This window comes from Lacerta agilis, chromosome 18 (genome assembly GCF_009819535.1).
Source record: "Lacerta agilis isolate rLacAgi1 chromosome 18, rLacAgi1.pri, whole genome shotgun sequence".
Lineage (NCBI taxonomy): Eukaryota > Metazoa > Chordata > Lepidosauria > Squamata > Lacertidae > Lacerta > Lacerta agilis.
The window spans coordinates 11,063,480-11,083,236 of record NC_046329.1 but is presented as its reverse complement, the minus strand read 5'-3'; the positions used below and the strand labels follow the sequence as shown (position 1 = coordinate 11,083,236).

General features: G+C 51.1%; 2 protein-coding genes across 2 annotated transcripts; one reads left to right on the top strand and one right to left on the bottom strand.

Moving 5' to 3' along the window:
• Positions 1-953: 953 nt before the first annotated feature.
• On the bottom strand, positions 954-10,823 carry TMEM38A (transmembrane protein 38A). Its single transcript, XM_033136816.1, has 6 exons — positions 10,643-10,823; positions 3,993-4,149; positions 3,129-3,313; positions 2,129-2,216; positions 1,714-1,831; positions 954-1,187 (listed from the first exon to the last, which is right to left on the bottom strand). The coding sequence occupies exons 1-6, from the start codon at positions 10,764-10,766 to the stop codon at positions 969-971; spliced, it is 891 nt and encodes a 296-aa protein (XP_032992707.1). The 5' UTR covers positions 10,767-10,823; the 3' UTR covers positions 954-968.
• Positions 10,824-12,929: 2,106 nt separating this feature from the next.
• SMIM7 (small integral membrane protein 7) lies at positions 12,930-17,880 on the top strand. The gene is made up of 5 exons (XM_033136584.1): positions 12,930-13,006; positions 14,476-14,517; positions 16,021-16,073; positions 17,376-17,466; positions 17,753-17,880. Exons 1-5 carry the CDS (start codon positions 12,981-12,983, stop codon positions 17,766-17,768), a joined length of 228 nt encoding a protein of 75 aa, XP_032992475.1. The 5' UTR covers positions 12,930-12,980; the 3' UTR covers positions 17,769-17,880.
• Positions 17,881-19,757: the final 1,877 nt, after the last annotated feature.

Here is a 19,757-nt window from a genome sequence, read left to right as displayed (position 1 = left end):
TGCAGGGACGCACTCTGTGTGCGCTCAGAGGCCCCTCTGCAAAGCACGTGTCGGGCCTGGGGTTATTCTGAGGGTTTTCCGCAGACGTTCACCAGCGGGTTAGAGCGCAGCGCCCATAATGCCAAGGTTGCGGGTTCGATCCCTGCACGGGACAGCGGCGTATTCCTACGTTGCAGGGGGCTGGACTAGATGACCGTTGGGGGTCCCTTCCCACTCCGCAACTCTATGAAATCCGCTCCGCTGAGCACCCAGTGGGTGGGTGAGGCTCCCGAGGGGCACAGAGCCTTCTCGGTGGTGGCGCCCGCCCCGCGGAATGCCCTCAAATCAGATGTCAAGGAAATAAACAACTACCTGGCTGGGAGAAGACGTCTGAAGGGAAGTTTTATAATATCAGCTGTTTTATTCTGTTGGGAGCCACCCCAGAGTGGCTGGGGAAACCCAGCCGGGTGGGCACGGTAAAAATATATTATTATTATTATTATTATTATTATTATTATTATTAATTATTATTATTCCCATTGGTGGCAAAGGAGGGGCAACCGAGAGGTAGAAAGGCAGCAAAAACCGGAACAATAAATAGATAATCTAGGCGGGATTCGGGGCTCGGAGCTGCCACCCCCCTTCGCCCCAGGGCTCTGCATGGAAGCTGGGCTGGGCTTCTCCCTGCTGCTGCAATTGCAGCTGGCTCTGGGGAGGGCAAATACACACACACACACACACACAAATACACACAGGCACAGCAATGGCACAAGAGTGGAAACGTGGAAGCGCTCCTCCCAGTGAGACCAGCAGGAACCAGTCAGGAGAGCAGAGGGGACTGGATTGCAGAGCCGCCCCCCCACAAGCGCACCGGAGTCCTTGAGCAGCCTCTGTGTCCTGAGGACCCCCACCCCACCCCCAGATGGGCGAGCAAAGGCCATACAGCAGGAATCAGCCGGGGAGTCCCTCCTGGAGTGGGGGCGTGGCGCTCACTCGGCCTTCTTGGCCTTCCTCTTCCTCGTGCCCTCGTTCAGCTCCTCCCGCGACTTGGCCGGCGGCTGGGATGGCTGCGGAGGGGGCAGCTCGTGGCCCCCGTGGTGGTGGTCGTCGTGGTGCCCGGCGGGGACGGAGCCGAAAAGGATGGGGCAGACAACGCCTTCAAAGGGGGCGAAGGGCGAGCCGTGGGAGTGGGTGGCCGTCATGAAGACCTGTCGGGGGGAGTCTCCGTTAGCGGTTCCACACCACTCACACCCCCTCCAACATTTCTCCCCTGAAAATAGGGACGTCCTATTCCATCCCCTCCAATGTTTCTCCCCTGAAAAGAGGGACGTCCTAAGGAAAATCAGGACGTTCCAGGATCAAATCAGAAACTGGGGCGGCTTCTGTAGATCTGGGGCTGTCCCTGGAAAATAGGGACACTTGGAGGGTCTCCCCTCGCTTCTCCGGGGGTCCAGGGGACAATGCTACCAGGCCAAGCCTGCACTCTTAGGCTCCCCCCCCCCCGAGCTCAGCTGTAGATGGGGGTCTAATGGTCCCTTCATTCCAGGAAGGTCTCTTTTTTGGGCACCGAGATGGCAAAACAAATAACTTCTGTATATACCTCCAAGATTGCCGAAGAACCTTTTAAGCTAAACCCGGATGCCAACCCTTCTACCCAGCAGAAAGATTTAATTCTTTCCCTCCGGCTAGCCTTGTCCGGCCCCCCGCCGCCCTGCCCCACGGCCGGAGGCTCACCTTACAGACGATCATGAAGAGGGTGAAGAAAAATATGAGCGTGGCTTTGGAGACAGGCAGCCAGTGAGCTTGTTGCAGGGTGAAAAGCAACGCCCCGTACAGGCTGGCTTTGGAGGGGCTGCAAAGGCAACAGAAATTGAATTTATTTTAATTTTTTATACAATTTCAAAAGCCTTTCCCCCCACCCCCGAGGGCCGCATTGCTTTCCGGGGGCCGCAAAGTGGTGGTGGGCAGGGCCAAAGGAGCGCGGAGCTACAAAGACTTTGGAACTCCCCGCCTCTTGACGGTCTCCCTCCCTGCACTTTGTCTCGTCCAAAGGCGCCTGCGTCAAGGTCCCTCCCAGGTCTTTGCTCCGTCCCTACCATCCCAGGCAGGCAGCAGCCGCACCCGACAGGCAGCAGAGCCCTTTACTCACAAGGTCATGTGCAAGAGCTCGTTTGTTTCCGGTTTCCAGATGCCTCGCAGCAGCTGCTCAAAGTTGGACATGAGAGCGACTCCAGATCCTGAGGAAGAAAGGAAGGAAAGAATGGAGGGAGAAAAGAAAGAAGGGAGGGAGGAAGAGAGGGAGGGAGGGGGAGGGAGGAAGGGAAGGAAGGAAGGAAGGAAGGAAGGAAGGAAGGAAGGAAGGGGGAAAGGAAGGAAGGGAAGGAAGGAAGGGAAGAGAAGGAAGGGAGGGAGGGAAGGAGGGAGGAAGGGAAGAAGGAGGGAAGGAAGGAAGGAAGGAAGGAAAGAAGGGAGGGAGGGAGGGAGGAAAGAAGGGAAGGAGGGAGGGAGGAATAAAAGAGGAAGAAGAAAGGAAGGAAAGGAGGGAGGGAGGGAGGAAAGAAGGAAAGAAGGGAGGAAAGAAAGAAGGGAGGAAGGAAGGAAGGAAGGAGGGAGGGAGCACTTACTGTTTTCATTAAAAGTTTTTAAGCTAGAGGTTGGATAACTCTGTGCCAGGGATGCTTTCGTTGTGCTCCTCGGGACACTCTTCCAACTCTACAAGTCCGTGATTTTTAAAGAAAGTTCATAGCCCACCTTTCAGCGAAGGGAAAGAGGACTCTCTGCGGGCCGGATATCCGGCAAGGGATGGTCCCACCTGCCTCTCCCCACCCTTCATAAGGGAGCTCTTTGCAGAGGGGAACGGGACTCCAGAGTTTCCGGCCCTGCCTGGAGACACCGCAGATGGAATCTATAGCATTCTGCATGCCAAGCAGTCGTTCCAGCCGTGGAGCTACAACCTGCTCCTTAAGTTTCCAGACCTCATGATCCGATTAAAAAAGGGCTGGGTTAAATAGGGGAAGGCTGGGGGTTGAACGTGTGGCGTTCTGCATGCCAAGCAGGTGCTCTCCCCATTAAGCAACACAGCCCTCCAATCACAGCGCTCTCACAAGGGCAGAGGAGGAATAGGCCAGGCTGAGCAGAAAGCGTCTCACCTTTGACGAACCCGACGATGACCATGACGAGCCAGCCGTTGTGGTACTGGTGGTGAGCGTGGTGGACCCCGGCAGCGATCTTGCGGACCCTGACCACCTCCTTCATCGCCACAAAGACCAGCTTGACCGGCAGGAAGCTGACGCACTTGTAGAAGATGTTCAGAGGGCAGTAGAAAGTCAAGTACCTGGGAGGTGAAAGAGCGGGAGGTGAAGCCTGCGGGACTCCCTGCCACAAGGCCAGAGGGTTGAGGTCAAAGGAGACCAGGCCAAAGCTCCTGGACCAGTTTCTACACCTGAGCCCCCTCTCTCCTCCCTCCAGGTGAGCAAGGGGAAAAGTCATGGGGACATTCCCAGGCAGGGAATAGAGTGGAATGTCCCCACTTGCAGTTGGGGGGGGGGCAAAGGGGCACAAAATTGTTAGGGGCGCCAAATTTGATGTAAGCCGCCCAGAGTGGCTGGGGAGACCCAGCCAGATGGGCGGGGTACAAATATATTATTATTATTATTATTATTATTATTATTATTATTATTATAAATTTCAACACCCAATGCCGCCTCAAGAAAGCTGTGCGCTTCTGCCTGCCGAAAGCGGCTTGCAAACCAGGAAGCGACCACTCTCCCGACAATGGAGCGACTCTTTATTTTCTTATCTCTGTGGCTGCGATCTCCCGGGCACAGGCAACCCCACGCTATGCCACTGCCCCCCCTTGTGCTCATGCAAGAGGGATTGTCTGCTTGGGGATATAGAACCATAGGATTGTGCAGCTAGAAGGGACCCCGGGGGGTCATCTAGCCCAACCCCCCGCAATGCGGGTGCCGCCGCCGCCAGAGGGGGCGGGCGGAGAGGCAGAGACGTGGCCTCACCAGACCGCCGTGGCCAGGAGGACGCTGGCGTTGTTGCTGAAGTAGTCGACGGGGGCCTCTCCCAGGAGCAGGTCGGCCAGGATGTAGCTGCCGAAACAGTAGAGCATCGCGCAGACCCAGGAAGCGAAGGGGCTCTGGCGGGACAGTTCCACGGCACCTGCGGCAGGTGGGGAAGGAGAGAAGCACAGCCTTTTATACACCTTCCCCTCTCTGGACATCTTCCGCAGCAAGGAGGTATCAACCCCGAGGGGTAGGGGCGAGAGATGTTCATTTTCCTCCTCCTCTCCTAATGCCACGACTCTTGGGCATCGGATGAAGCTGAGAGCGTCGGAAGATCGGAGACAGAGTTCACCCGGGGAACTCCCTGCCACAGGAGGCGGAGGCGGCCTCCCCGACTTGGGGGGCTATACCACCAAGAATAAATAGTTTAAGGTTGAATTCTGGACGTAAAGGTTTTGGATTACAGTGGCGCCTCGGTTTTCGAACGTCTCCGTTGACGGACGTTTCGGTTTTCGAACGCCGTAAACCCGGAAGTAAATGCTTCGGTTTTTCGAACGCGCCTCGGACATCGGACATGCCACGCGGCTTCCGCTGGGTGCAATCGATCTGTGTTTTGCAACCAATTTTTTTTTTTTGTGTGTGGCTGTCTGCGCTTTCGGTTTTGGAACATTTCAGAACTCCGGAACGTATTACGTCGGAAAACCGAGGTACCACCGTATCATAAAAGATGCGGGAGGAAAGGATTGATAAAAGGACGCACAAAGGGGGAGGATGGAAGTTCAGGAGATTCCTTGGGATCTTGTTTTTATGATTTATATGTTATATATATATATCTCTGTAAAATTTTAATTTGAAAAACCAAATAGATAAATTACACACACAGAGAGAGAGAGCTTGAGAATTAACCCCTTATCATAGGCAAACTCTGGCCCTCCAGATGTTTTGGACTACAAATCCCATCATCCCTGACCACCGGTCCTGTTAGCTAGGGATGATGGGAATTGTAGTCCCAAATATCTGGAGGGCCAGAGTTTGCCTATGCCTGCCTTATCACCTCTCCGTTCTGCACAACACCTCTTAGCTCTGTCTCTAAAGGTAAAGGGACCCCTGACCGTTAAGTCCAGTTCGCAGACGACTCTGGGGTTGCGGCGCTCATCTCGCTTTACTGGCCGAGGGAGCCGGCGTCCAGCTTCTGGGTCATGTGGCCAGCAGGACTAAGCCGCTTCTGGCGAACCAGAGCAGTGCACGGAAACGCCGTTTCCCTTCCCGCCGGAGCAGGATCTATTTATCTACTTGCACTTTTGACGTGCTTTCGGACTGCTAGGTGGGCAGGAGCAGGGACCGAGCAACGGGAGCTCACTCTGTCATTGCGGGGATTCGAACCATCGACCTTCCGATCGGCAAGCCCTAGGCTCTGTGGTTTAGACCACAGCGCCAACGGTGGGTCTCTAATTGGATGTAAAAAAGAGATTTTTGTTACTCCTGTGGGCCATTAGTTCATAGCTGTCAACTTTCCCCCCTTTTTAAGGGAAATTCCCTTATTCAGAATAGGATTCCTTGCAAGAAAAGGGAAAATTTGACAGCCATGCATTAGTTGTGGGTTCAAATCCACGAACCAGGCGGCGCTTAGTGCCCGCGAGCAGCTGCAAGCCACCGCAAGGGAAGGAAGTGGCCCCCTCTCTCTGTGAACCGGATACCCCTGCCGCTGTCTAAAAATAAAGGAGGCAGGGCTGAGCCTCTGTTCCCCTCCACCAAACCCCAAACTACCCTTTCCCCGCTTGTGGAGACGACCCCAGGGTCCCCCATTTTATAGGGCGGGGAGGCCTAGATGATGAGGAGGAGGTTTCAACCTGGATACGTTAGCTCGAGCAGAGTGGGTCGCATTCTGCGCCAAACCCAAGACCTGGCGCCTGCCTCTCCAAAACCCCTCCCGCAAGAAGCAGCTGTGATTTCTGGGCGAAAAATGCTCCTCTGGGGAGGGTGCTGCCCTAGAGAATCCCATCCCTACCCCCCACCGCAGCCTTGCTGGGTCCTCAATGCCCAAGCCAAACAGCTGCACAGACTGCTTCTAATTTGGGAAAGGAATGAGCAGCCTGGGACGGGAAGCAGGCGAGAAACTGGATATCCAAACTGGATATCCCGCAGCTGCCAAGAGGCAAGGGCTTCTTTTGCCACCGAGGGGAAATGTTGGTGGCCCTTGCAAAACCATCCCTGACCAGAACCGATCCCTGACCAGAACTGCTCCTTTCCCCTTATGGGGTACCCAAGAGACCGTCTAGAGTCCTTATCTAGGTTCTTTATCGGTAGGAGCAAAGAACAGAGGCCAACCGGAGAATATTGAGAAGCAAAGCGGCTAGGAAGCCTGATCTTTATTAAACTGTTGCAACAGGGTCCCCCGCTCACCCCACACAGGGAGGGAGGAGGAACTCAGAACAATGGTGTGCAAGCTCTGATGTAGACTCCTGAAATTGCCTCCCCTGTAGCTCAAGTTGTTGTTGTTCAGTCGTGTCCGACTCTTCGTGACCCCATGGACCAGAGCACGCCATGCCCTCCTGTCTTCCACTGCCTCCCGCAGTTTGGCCAAACTCATGCCAGTCGCTTCGAGAACACTGTCCAACCATCTCGTCCTCAGTCGTCCCCTTCTCCTTGTGCCCTCCATCTTTCCCAACATCAGGGTCTTTTCCAGGGAGTCTTTCCTTCTCACGAGGTGGCCAAAGTACTGGAGCCTCAGCTTCAGGATCTGCCCTTCTGGTGAGCACTCAGGGCTGATTTCTTTAAGGATGGATAAGTTTGATCTTCTTGCAGTCCATGGGACTCTCAAGAGTCTCCTCCAGCACCATAATTCAAAAGCATCCATTCTTCGGCGATCAGTTTTCTTTAGAGCTCAAGACCACCCCCCAAAACATCATCCATACATCACAGAGGGAGGCAGGTCTACAGCAGAAATCCTGTCTGGCAGGATACCTGTTGATGGGTTTACCTGGAGAGCCTGGCCATCCTTTTGTGATGATAAATTCTTAATTCCTGAGTCCAGGTCACAGGCTCACCCTATTCATACCCAAATGTGCCCTTTAAGGCAGGATTTGTGAGCACAGAGACAAGGAGGAGGCTTTTCCCATTTGCCTCCAAACTGAAGAGGAATAGCTGAAAGAGTCAAAATGGCTTTAGGACTGTCTTCCTGTACTGTTTCAGACATAACAAAATAAAAAATAAAAAAATTCCTTCCAGTAGCACCTTAAAGACCAACTGAGTTTGTTCTTGGTATGAGCTTTCGTGTGCATGCACACTTCTTTAGATAAGGGTCTGGTGACTTCCGTTTCAGTGCTACTAGAAGGAATTTTTTAATTTTATTTTGTATCTGGAGAAGTGTGCATGCACACGAAAGCTCATACCAAGAACAAACTCAGTTGTGCTACTGGAAGGAATTTTTTATTTTGTTTTGACTATGGCAGACCAACACGGCTACCTACCTGTAACTGTTTCAGACATGTGGTTTACATATTTATGTACAGTTTGTGTTTGCCTGGTACATTTATGAACATTCATTTTATATCTTGTAAGGGACGCGGGTGGCGATGTGGGTTAAACCACAGAGCCTAGGGCGGTTGGCGGTTCGAATCCCCGCAATGACGGGGTGAGCTCCCGTTCTTCGATCCCTGCTCCTGCCCACCTAGCAGTTCGAAAGCACGTCAAAGTGCAAGGAGATAAATAGGTACCACTCCAGCGGGAAGCTAAACAGCGTTTCCGTGCGCTGCTCTGGTTCGCCAGAAGCGGCTTAGTCCTGCTGGCCACATGACCCGGAAGCTGGACGCCGGCTCCCTCAGCCAATAAAGCGAGATGAGCGCCGCAACCCCAGAGTCGTCCGCGACTGGACCGAACGGTCAGGGGTCACTTTACCCTTTACCTATGCTTAAAAACCTTCAAGGAAGGAGAGACTACCACCTTCGGAGGGAGCCTGTTCCACCGCCGAACACCAGAACCATTTTTCCTGATGTATAACCGCAATCTCCTTCCCATAAGCCTCGCCCCAGCTCAGCGCCAGTCAGAGACAAAGGTGGTTTGGCGCAGGCAAATGAAGGTCCGCCTCGCTTCCCTGCACCTGCGACAGGTAAATAGCCAGGGCGGAGGCAGGTGCGGTCCCAGGTGTGCGGCTGTGCTGAACTCGCGGCTTCCCACAGAGGGCAGGGAGCTAAGTCGGATGCATTCCTTTTGCAGCTCAGTGTTGCCTACACGGGCCGGCAGCAATGGTTCTGCAGGTTTGCAGGCAGAGAATCTTCCGCAGCCTTAACTGGGGGAGCCCATTGGTTTGTTTGGGGGTTCTCCCACCCACTCCCGTTTCATTATACATTTTGTGTTTTTATCTCGCATATTTTTACGCTGTGAGCTGTCCTGAGATCTACGGATGAAAGGCTGTATACAAATTCGATAAAAAATGATGATAACACTTGGAGATCCCCTCTGCGTGCGAGGCAGGTGTCCTGCCACAGAGCTGTGGTCCGTTCCTTAAGCACCAACCAGGTTTCTAGTCCTCATGATTCCGAAGAAAGGAGTGATGGAAACAGGAGAAACAGCTTCCTACTGAGCCAGATGCCCAGCTCTCTATTGTCTGCTACACAGGCCAGCAGGGATAATAATAAATATTAAATAATAATAAATATTATTTTTAAAAGTTTGGAGCTTTTGTTTTTGCTATTTATTTTGTGTTTTTGCTTTGGAGGCTTTCTCAATTACCGTAATTTGTTTTTGTGACTGCATGGAACCCAGTTCGGCTACTGATTGATTGATTGATTGATTGATCGTGTGACTGCAGAAATGGATAAAAGCCGTCCATCCAAACAATGACTATCATCAGTGCGGGTATGAAAAATAGTTACCGTATTTTTCTGTCTATAAGACGCCCCCTATTTTGGGGGACTCTGATTTAAGAAAATGGGGTGAGATGGCCCCATGTATAAGACGTCCCCTGATTTTTGACATTATTTTTTAGGGGGGGAAACCTAGTCTTATACGCGGAAAAAAATACGGCAATTTTAATTTTTTATCATCTACAAGACTGTCTTATTTATTTTATAGTACAGTACATTGATTATTGCTTTCATTTTGTGGATCAATGGTCTCGTTAGATAGTAATATCCATGTTAAACTGCTGTTTAGGGAAGTTTTTAACCTGTGATATTTTAATGTATTTTAATATCTGTTGGAGGCCGCCCAGAGTGGCTGGGGGGGGGGACCCAGCCAGATGGGCGGGGTACAAATAAATTATTATTATTATTATTATTATTATTATTATTATTATTATTAGGGGTTGTTTTTAAAAGTCTGGAACAGATTAATCCGTTTTGCATGGCTTTCTATGGGAAAGAAGCGCGCCTTGGTTTTGGAATGCTTTGGTTTTGGAACGGACTTCCGGAATGGATTAATTTTGAGAACCAACGTACCACTGTATTCCCTTTTGAGCTGAGGATGCTGAGAGCATCTCTGAACAAACAGGCCTCCTTCCTGATTCTGACCCCATGGACTGAGTCTCACTCAGCTGCCCAGGCTGGTCCGAATTGGGTCCTGTTTCCTCCACAAGAGGAGCTGGGTGCCAGCCGGGGATCGCCTCTCCTGCTCCACCTCTCCACGTCCCTCCTCAGGCATGCCTACAAACCGCCGCCGACCCACATCCAGGCCCCCTCTGGGCACCTAGCCTGTCCTTTCAAGGAGAAAGCACCCCACCTGCTTCCATCCATCATACCGGGAGGTCTCAGCCTGGAGGGTCTCAGATTTCCCCATGCCAAGGTTGTCTCTGGCTCCTTGGCGCTGCTGACTGTGTTTCTGTGGTGGGACATTCCCACCCCACACTTCTTTATTTAGAAAGTGTGGTGCTGCTCGGCGACAAGAAGCCCAGCGCAGCATCGCCGCCGCTGCCACCCTAAATACACACAACCCCCCACACCCCAATACAGCAGCCCCTCCTCCACCATGACTGAAATACAGACTAGAGCCTTGGGGTCCCGTTGTATGGGTCTCTCACCACACCACCCCCCAGGTCTGCCCCCTTCCCCAACTGGGAACACATACAGGAATCAGCACAAAGCCAGAGGGGGGTGGGTGGGCGGTTCAGTCTCCAAAAAAATCCATGGCAGGACAGGAGGTACTTACTCTAGATAAATTACCCTGGGGTAACAGCCACTTGGGTAAGGGGTGTGTGAGTCTCCCTTCCCCTCTTTTTTCACAGCCCCTGGGCACAGCCAGGGTTTATGTTAGCCGGTGCAGACCCTCAGTTAGTTAAGTATTTTTTTATTGATTTATTGATTTATTGGGGGGCTGTTCCCCCCTCCCGCTACGCCCATGCCCCCCTCCTCTTCCTTGAGCCCCCTTAATCCAGTGCAGCTCTGGAGGTTGGGTGAGGGGGAAGTCTTGGCAGGAGGGTAACTTGGAAGCTGCTGTGGGGCTCGGGAATTTGGCACGGGGAGAGATGGAGACAGGTCCTTAATAAATCACCCACCCACCCACCCCCCGGGAAAAAAAAAGAAGAATGAATGATGTTGTTCTGAGCGGGGGATTGCAAGGGGGTCGCACGCACGGGGTGGGTGGCCTAACCCCGTCGGAGGAAAGGTCCAGGGGGTCGCAGGAGGGGGCGCGCTCGCTCGAGGAAATGGTCTTGCCTTTCTCGTATTTGAGGTAGAGGATGGAGACGACGAAGTAGCCCAGGTCGAAGACCGGGAAGACGGGCAGGCGGGCGAAGGCGGCGGCCAGGTCGCCCACGTCCAGGGCCCCCACCAGGTCCATGGCGGCGGCGGCGGCGGCAGGTGCAAGCGGGGGAAGCAGGCGCGGAGAGGCCGGGAGCGCACAGGAGCGCAGGCGGAGAGGCCGGGAGCGCAGGAGCGCACGGACCGCGCGGAAGAGGAGGAGGAGGGGGACGCGGCGCCGGGGGGGGGAAGGGGGTGGGGAAAGAGACGCCCCCGCCCGCCCCCCGCAGCGCCGCCCCCGTACGGCGGACCTCCCTCCCTCGGTTGGTGTGGGGGGGTACATAGGAATCTCAGTCCCTTGGACCGTGCCAAAACCTCTTGGTGTCTATCCAGGAAAGGCGCCCTTTCCCCGGACTGACAGCAGGCGCCTCCTCCGAGCTTCAAGGCAGCAGGTGAATTGGAGGATGCTGCTGGGGGGGTGGGGGGGTGGGGTGAACTTTGGGGCTTCTGTCCTGGGAGCACCCCCCCCCCGACAGCCAAGAAATCAGAGCCACCACTCTCGGCAAGAAAGAAAGAAAAAAAGGAAAGGAGCCGAAAATGAGGGGAAAGAAAGGAGCAGGTCGCTAGTTCTCCAAAATGCGGAGCTACAAATGCCCCCCCCCCCCCGCGGGAATAAGTGGCTTTGATTTTGATATTCAATTTTTTTACTTATACTTTTCAAGTCTGTGCATTTCACCAATTCGCTGGTTTTGTACGTCTCAATAATTTTGCATTCGTTTCGACGTTTCGAAACCTGACTTCCTTCTTTAAGCCCCCGCTTTCTGCGGCACCTTAAATTTAATTTTCACATCTTCTGCATGTCCAGATCAGCCTAATTTGCTCATTTGTTCATCTTCTTTATTAGAGAGAGAACTCTTGGGATCAGGTCCTCCTTGCTTGTTGTTTCCCCTAAAGGGGCATCTGGTTTGCCACTGTGAGTGAGAACAGGACGCTGCTGGACTCTTTGGGATCTCTCCTTGTGGAACCTCCAGGCGCAGAGGCAGTCTACCTGGTTTCCAAGGGGTATTTGGCTACCCAGGGGGGCTCATCTGATGCTCGGACTTGAAGAAGGGGAGGCGGCGGGGCTCCGTGGCCATGAGCCGTTGCCTCAGACCGCCTGGGTTCTGGGCTCCCTGGAAGAAGCGTGTCGTTGTCCACCGTGAGAAACAGGTGTATGGGCCCCCGCTTTGGCCTGACTCAAGTCGTGCACGGCTCTTCGGTTTGCATTCTGCAGGGAGAGTGGGAGCCCAGATCTTCACTTTGCCTTAATCCGGATTAACTTTAGCCCACCTCGGATGGCTATTCAACTCCGCTTTCGACCCGTATCGCCGCTCGCGCCCGCGCCAGGATCCGAATGAAAGCCAGCTGGGGGCTTTTGAACTCGGGTAGAGGCTCCTCCCCGCATACCGGATAAACTCCGGCTAGAAACCATAGAATTTGCAGCCAATTCTAGTCCACCCCCCACCCCGCAATACAAGCAGATGCTTAGAAAGATCATGTGGATTTTAATTTGTTTTAGTATGTCTTAAAGTACTGTGATTTTTTTTTAAAATTGATTTTATTCTACCTTTTTGTAAACCGTTTGCAGGTTTGTTTTTTTTTAAACTATCCAGCGGCCTGCGAATTTTATGAAATAAATAATTTGTGAAAAACGGGTGCCACTGGAAAGGACGGGGAGGAGCCCGTTAGTCATCTCACGGCTACCAGACCCTGGTTTGAGCTTTTTTCGTTCGTAGAATCATCTAATCCCCCAGCCATTAAAAACCCCAGCGTGCATTCGCCACCACCTGGCAGCAGGGCGTTCCACAGGTTAACAGAAATGGACACAGACACCCAGTGTGATGGGGCTCTTTACTCTGAGCCAGATGCCCTAGTTCTCCCCAGATGTAACCTTCCCGTCCCCCAGTTTCCCCTGAAACAAACTCCTTTCCTCTTCCCGCATTTGCTGTTTATCATCAGCAAAAATCTTGAGTTTCAGAAAGGGCATGTGGCTTCACAAGCTAACACTGAGCGTGCGCGGATTGCAAGGCGCATGCTCAGTGGCAGGGAAGCCCCGGCGGGTGGGCGGAGCCTGCGGAGGGGGCGTGCCCGAAGCGGGTGACGCGTCCGCGGGGCTCCTTCCCGGAATGGGCGAGCGCCACCTGGCGGCCGAGGCGGGGAAATTAAAAACAAGGGAGGGGGGGAAGCCGCCTGCTCATTGGCTGCGGCGCTGATTTACGTCACCCAACGAGAAGGGGAGCTCTTCTACTTCCGGTAGGAGACTGGAAGCAGCAGGATGCTGGGCGATTTGCTGCTGTTCGGGTAAGTGGGGCGGGGGGAGGGGGAGGGGGAGGGGAAAGAAGCGGGGTTGCTAAGCAACCCCTGTCCTAAAAGGAGGGGGCAGGGCAGAAGAGGATGAGCCCCCCCTTGCAATTGGGGGGGGGTAATAGGGCGCCCCTGGGGAGGATGCATGCAGCAGGAGCTACACCTGACGGATTCCTGCCTGTCGCGCAGATAGGAGGGTAATGGTGGCGGCAGGGGGTGCCAGGAGGAGAGGAGCTCTTCTCCCCCCCCCAAATCATTTTTATTCATTTTTCAATAATTCAATAATATTTTCCATTACATTTTCCTTTTATCTTATACACATTGGCTTTTTAAAGCCGTGACTTTCCATCAAACCTTTCTAATGATTTTCTTTCATTCGTTACCAATTCCTCTATTTTCTCTGTTTAATCGCTGCTTAAAATTATAACATCCAAATTTATCACTAAAATTCCAACTCTTACAATGATTTTATACCGTGACTTACAAAGCTTCTCGCAGTCCTGCCAACGTATTCAATTGACTGCAATTGTCCTTCAGATAATCTGTAAATTTAGTACAGTCTTTGATGAACTTCTGGTCCCGCTGTTCTCGGATTCTTCCTCGGATTCATTTTGTCCGGTTATGCTCTTCTTTTGCTTCATTCCTTCTAACATCTGGCACTCCAGATGTTGCTGCGCTCTTGGCCCCTCCCGGCAGCCAGCAGGACCAGTGGTTAGGGATGGTGTGGCGATGGGAGGCGCTAGAACCTGGGAGACACCGTGGTTTGCAGGGCTGTTTGGGGGATTAAATGAGGAGGGAATTGGCCAAAATGACCAGAAGAATCAGAAATCAAAAACACCAAACTTTCAATAAGGAATAATTGGGGGGGGGGGGAGAGAGAATTATAATTTATCTTAAAAACCGTTGTTGAACAGTTGAAACTGTTAGCGGGACTGGAATAACACTTGTGAATTTTGGGCACAATGGGAGACGTAAAAATTTGGATTACATTATAGAAGATGCAGGAGGAAATGATTAACAATAGGACACACAAAGGGGAGGATGGAAGTACGGGGGGCTCCTTGGAATCTTGTTTTTATGATTTATATGTGATATAGCTGTAAAAAATTTATTTGAAAAACCAAATATATAAACACACACACACACACACACACACACACACCCCGGAGATAGATAGATAGATAGATAGTGTGTTTTTATGTTGCATGTTGGATATGTGATTGCAAAACTCTGATTCAAAAACCAAATAAACAAATTAAAAATAAATACCGTATTTTACTATCTGTGTACAAGACGCCCCAAATTTTTGACATTATTTTTTAGGGAAAAAACCTAGTCATAAACACGGAAAAATACGGTAAATGAGGAGGGAGAGAGCTGTGGTCCAAAGCAAGGTTGAGGGAAAAACCCCATCCATTGAAAGCTGCTCAGTTTCTCTTTTCCCTTCTCTCTTCCACCCCATGCAGGACGCTGTTGGTCAACGCAGGAGCAGTGTTAAACTTCAGGCTGTAAGTGATGAGAGGTGGAAGCAGCTGGGCTGGGGAGGGAAATGGGGTTGGCTTGGGAGGAGAGGACCGCAGTTTTGGCTTGGAAGGGGGGGTTCGGGATTGGGGGCTCAGGAGAAACCACCTTCCAGCCACTTGTTCTTGCAGAAAGTGCCGCGTTCAAGTCTTGACACCTCTGGCGAAACGAGACTTATAGCCGAGCTCGAGGAGTTTCCCTGCCTTCTGTGTATTTGGTGGAGTGAAAAGCATCTCTTCAGCAGTATTCAGAGGTGTGGGGAGGCAAGTGGGGCTTGCCACCTGTGGAAAGGTATCCCATCTAGGAGGAGGACTCTGATCCTAAACCTCCACTGCCTAACCTTCTGCGAGAAAAGCTTTGGGTGTAAAGCCAGAGGGGAAAAAAATCCACAAATCTTTGGGAGTGGGTCCGGCGGTCAAGAAGGCGGGTTCTGCCCATGCTGTAGAGGGAAGTGAGGGGCAGGTGGGGATTCGTCCACCTGGGAAGGGAGCCCACCTAGGAGAAGGAAAACTCTGATCCTAAACCGGCGCTGCCTTGTGGGACACCTTCTGGAAAAGAAAAAGCTAAGAAACAAGCCCTACTGCGCAAATCCAGAGTGGAGTCCCCCTAATGGCTTCCTGTACACCTCCTTCCGGCAACTCCTGCAGCCAAGCGGGTGCTGTCAACGTCTTGCTCTGCTTTCCTTTGGGCCCCATCGGTGAGGAGGGCGAGAGGGGGGTCTTGTCGCCTGGGCAGCCCAGGACCTCCAAGCACACTGCCCATACTTCCGCCCCAGAGCAGTCACTTTGGTGCAGCAAAAACAACACGGGAGGCAGCAGTTAACGAGCTTCCGGTGTCTTCAGCTGCAGCGGGTGCTGTGATTTCTCCAGCGGTTTTACTTTGCCGCCAGGGGCGCACTCCATTGTCTTCCAAAGTGTTGGTGCTGACCTTGAAGGCCCTAAATGGACTCGGTCCAGTAGACCTGAAGGAGCGTCTCCACCTCCATCGTTCAGCCCGGACACGGAGATCCAGTGCCAAGGGCCTTCTGGCGGTTCCCTCGCTGCGAGAAGTCAAGTTACAGGGAACCAGGCAGAGGGCCTTCTCAGTAGTGGCGCCCGCCCTGTGGAACGCCCTCCCATCAGATGTCAAGGAAATAAGCAACTATCTGACTTTTAGAAGAAGACATCTGAAGGCAGCCCTGTTTAGGGAAGCTTTTAATGTTTAATAGACTATTGTATTTTAATATTCTGTTGGAAGCCGCCCAGAGTGGCTGAGGAAACCCAGCCAGCTGGGTGGGGTATAAATAATAACAATAATAATAATAATAATAATAATAATAATATTCCAAGATGGACGGATGTTGGGACGTAGGTGTTCCGTTAAGCCGAAACCCATCGGTAGAGCTCTCGTCTTCTGTTAATTTGTCCAGGTCCCTTTCAAAACGCTTCCGTTTCATACCAGTTGTGAGATGTTCTGGCTTGCTGTAAATCCTCCTCTCTCTTGCCTCTTAGGAAGAAGAAAGAGAGCCAGGGCTTTGGTGAAGAAGTGAGGGAACCGACAACAGGTAAGACCCTCTAGGCAGGTATGGGGTTGTAGCTGAGGCCTCCATACTGCGCCCACCTTGCCGTGCATTGTGACCCTCTAAAACCCCTACTGAGGTTGTGTGATTTCATAGTTTTGGGATACCCCCATGCCAACCATGGGGAAGGGCTTTGGGTGACTGGCGGAGCGTGCCTTGGGCGCTGAAGCCTCTAGGTTCTGTCATCTCCAGAAAGGGCTGGCAGAGGCTCCGGCCTGAAGCCCCGGACAGCTGCTGCCAGTCAGTGTAGGCTGTTCTGAGATCGGTGGGCTAACGATCCGACAGCTTCTTCTGCCAAGAGAGTCCTTGCATGGATAGCGCTGCCCTCCATTGAGCCAACAGGAAACCCGACGCGAAACCACAAAGCTGCCTGGTATTCTAGGCCTCTTGGCTCCATGCGGGTACTGCAATTGCTTTATCTAATTCCTCAAGGACGGCTGCGAGTTCCAGACTCTTAAGGATCCCGATGAATTCTTACGCCAGGGCCCGGACGTTTACCATTAGCAGTGCCTGACCTCTCCCTTGAGCTTGGTTTCATGGAGATGGTTCTTAAGAACAATCCTGCAAGAATGAATCCATATTGATCTAGGGCCAATTCAAACAACAACATACCTTCCCAGCTGCCGGGGGCTTCCCGCTTTTCAAACACATGTCCTCCTGCATTAACTGCGCCTTATGGCGTTTCAAAAAAGTGCCTAGAATTGACCTCCAAAGTCAGAAAAAATGTTCTAATGCTACTTATAAATTGCATCTTGTTTGATAAACCAGAAAGTCACCCCACATAATTTTCTTTTCTAGCTTCTCCTTACAGGATTCATATTTTTGAATTACTTCTAAGGATTCCCACCAATGCATTGCATTTATCATCCGCTGTTGTTGTTTTTTTTATAAAAAAGAATGAATTGCAAAGTGCCTTGCTCAACACTTTGGTACTTAAAATACAACGACTGCAAGCAGCCTCAAAGCTGGGGCTCAGGGTTTCTTAGAAACTTAAAAACCAGCGCAGTTTTTAAAGGTTCGGTCTCCCATCTTGATTTGAAATGGCGCGCCCTGTTCTATCCCAACGTTGGCAATAATCTGCTCCTTGATCTTTGCAACCATTGTGCAAAATCTGGTTATGATCTTTAGCAAGCAGGGAAACAAGCAGCTTTCCAAAATACTTATTAGTAGATTAATCAGTTTCCGTTATTTTGCACAAACGTCGTGCATGAAAGGAATATAGCTTGAGATCACCGGGGCAGCAATAGGGACACCTGCCATTTTATTTTATTTTATATTTCCTCCTAGGTGATAACATCAGGGAGTTTCTGCTGAGCCTGAGATACTTCCGGATTTTCATCGCCCTGTGGAATATCTTCATGATGTTCTGTATGATTGTGTAAGTCGGTGGGGGAAAGGGTGCCATCTTCCTGGCCTCCATGGTTGTAAACTTGGTTTTGGGGCATTTTATGTTAATATTTATTACTTGCAGCCTCGTACCAGACGCTGCTCAGGAACTGAAGGCTTATGGGGAAGCCGGATTTAAGCCAGTAAGAGGTCCAGATTTCACCTCGGTCATTGACGCACCATGGCCCTCTCTTTTGCAATATGGGGGACAATAACCTTGGGCCTGTTTATAACCGAAATAATCCGTTGTCCATTTTCTCCCCGCTTTTGTCTTCTAGGTTATTTGGATCTTAAACCATCTTTGGTGGACTTTGCTGCTGGCTATAACAACCTGGGGAGTGACTTTCAGCTGGAAGTAATGTCTTGTCCATGAAGTAAAAAGAAAGAAAAAAAGCCATGTTTTTAAGCATTATTGCAAACGTCTTATTTCTCGGTGTCTTTATTTCTTCGAAAAAGAGAAATCTCATGAAATTGTGGCTTCCTTTTGTGGCCAAGCATATATAAAGATGATTTCTTTCACCTGTGGTGGGGGTTATCTAGTCCAGTTGTTAAACTGGTTTATTTGAACCATGGTTAGGTAGGCCTTAAATGTGCGAAACCTGCCTAGCAGCTTAGCCATGGTAATTTTGTGGCCAAGAAACCAGAAGCTGAAGCCGTGGTTTGTTGTTGGCTTTACGAAAAGCTTGGTTTTAACCGCGGTTTGGTGTGATGGGATTCCTCGGCCGTGATCCGTTTGGCCAGGGTAGCTGGGAACGCAAACCAAACTCTGGAGAAGCCAAGCCATGGTTTGCCTGTCTCTGGAATGACCTGTGGCTTGTTCAGCAAACCATGGTTCTGTTGTCTTCTTTAGCCAAGTAAGATTGTCTTCCATAAACACGGTTTTAACAGTGAGTCCGTAAGTGACTGTGGAGGCCAATTTTGGATCTACATGTCCTTCCACAGTGGGGACATAGGTTTCCAGGCGGGAGTTGATCCCGGTGAAGGTTTGCCAAGCGCGGCTTCCTCTTAGCACGTTTCTCCCTTGTGTCCTGAGTTCGAGCGTCTTCAAAGCCCAGGATACCTTTTGGTATAGGCTGTTTTCCAACTGGAGCGCTCGCAGGCCAGTGTTTCCCAGTTGTCGGTGTTTATACTACATTTTTTTAAGATTTCCCTTCAGAGAGTCTTTGAACCTCTTTTGTCGACCACCAACATTACGCTTTCCATTTTTAAGTTTGGAAGACGATGATCAGGAATCTGCACAACATGACCGGTCCAACGAAGTTGATGTCGAAGAATCATCGCTTTGACACTGGCGATCTTTGTTTCTTCCAGTACACTGGTATTAGTTCGCCTGTCTAATAATCCCAAGTGATATGTAAAAATTTCTGGAGACACCGTTGAGGGAATCTTTCGAGGAGTTGGAGAGGACTGGTTCAGCAAACCATGGTTCTGCATACACCATTGTGAAAAGGTCCCTTGTGGCGAGAGGAGGCCGCTTGTACAGAAAGGAGGCAGCCATGAGGGGTTCAAGGGGGCTGCCTGTAGCAAACGTTCCCCCATACCACTCCCCTTAACGGCGGAGGAATAGGAAGGCTCTGCTATTAACGGTGTACCAGGAGCGATGGTTCGGCCATGATGGAAAGTCCGCAGCTGCCCCACCCGGATAATTCCTTTGCCAAGTGACATCCATAACCTGCGTCATTTTTAAAAGCAAACACACCTGTGCAAATCACATATAATTTAATGATCCCAGTGCTTTTGGGGGATTCACAGAAGGGTTTCTCCCCTTTTATTTTCAGAGGGATTCGGTTCTGCTGGACTGCTAAAACTTAAGCGTCTGCTGTCACACACTTTTTTTTTTTTTTTTTTTGAAGCCAGACCTGCTTTGGTTTACCTCAGCGGCAAGGGCAGCAATGGGGGACGTACTTTAGACATGCCCAGGAACACCACGGCCCCTTCTGAATGCTTTTTTAAATTTGTTGTTTGTTTTTTTTTGCTTTTATTTATTACATCAAAGAATCCACATAGAAATGAAAAATTCCAAAACTCTGAATGCTTTTTTTACCTATTATGGATCAATGGGGCACATGTATTTTAGCATCGGTTCTGCCAGATCAAAAAGTTAAATGCCACCTGCACGTAATGGATTCATAGGTCTGAGGGAACATCCTGAGGGGAATCATTGCCAAATTTTCAAAAACGTTGCGGTCTGGCTGGGCCAACAATTAGGTGGTGTGTTGGAAGTCTAGATTTCTGTACGTTATCATCATTATACTGCCTCCTCGCGAGGTGTATGCCGAATGG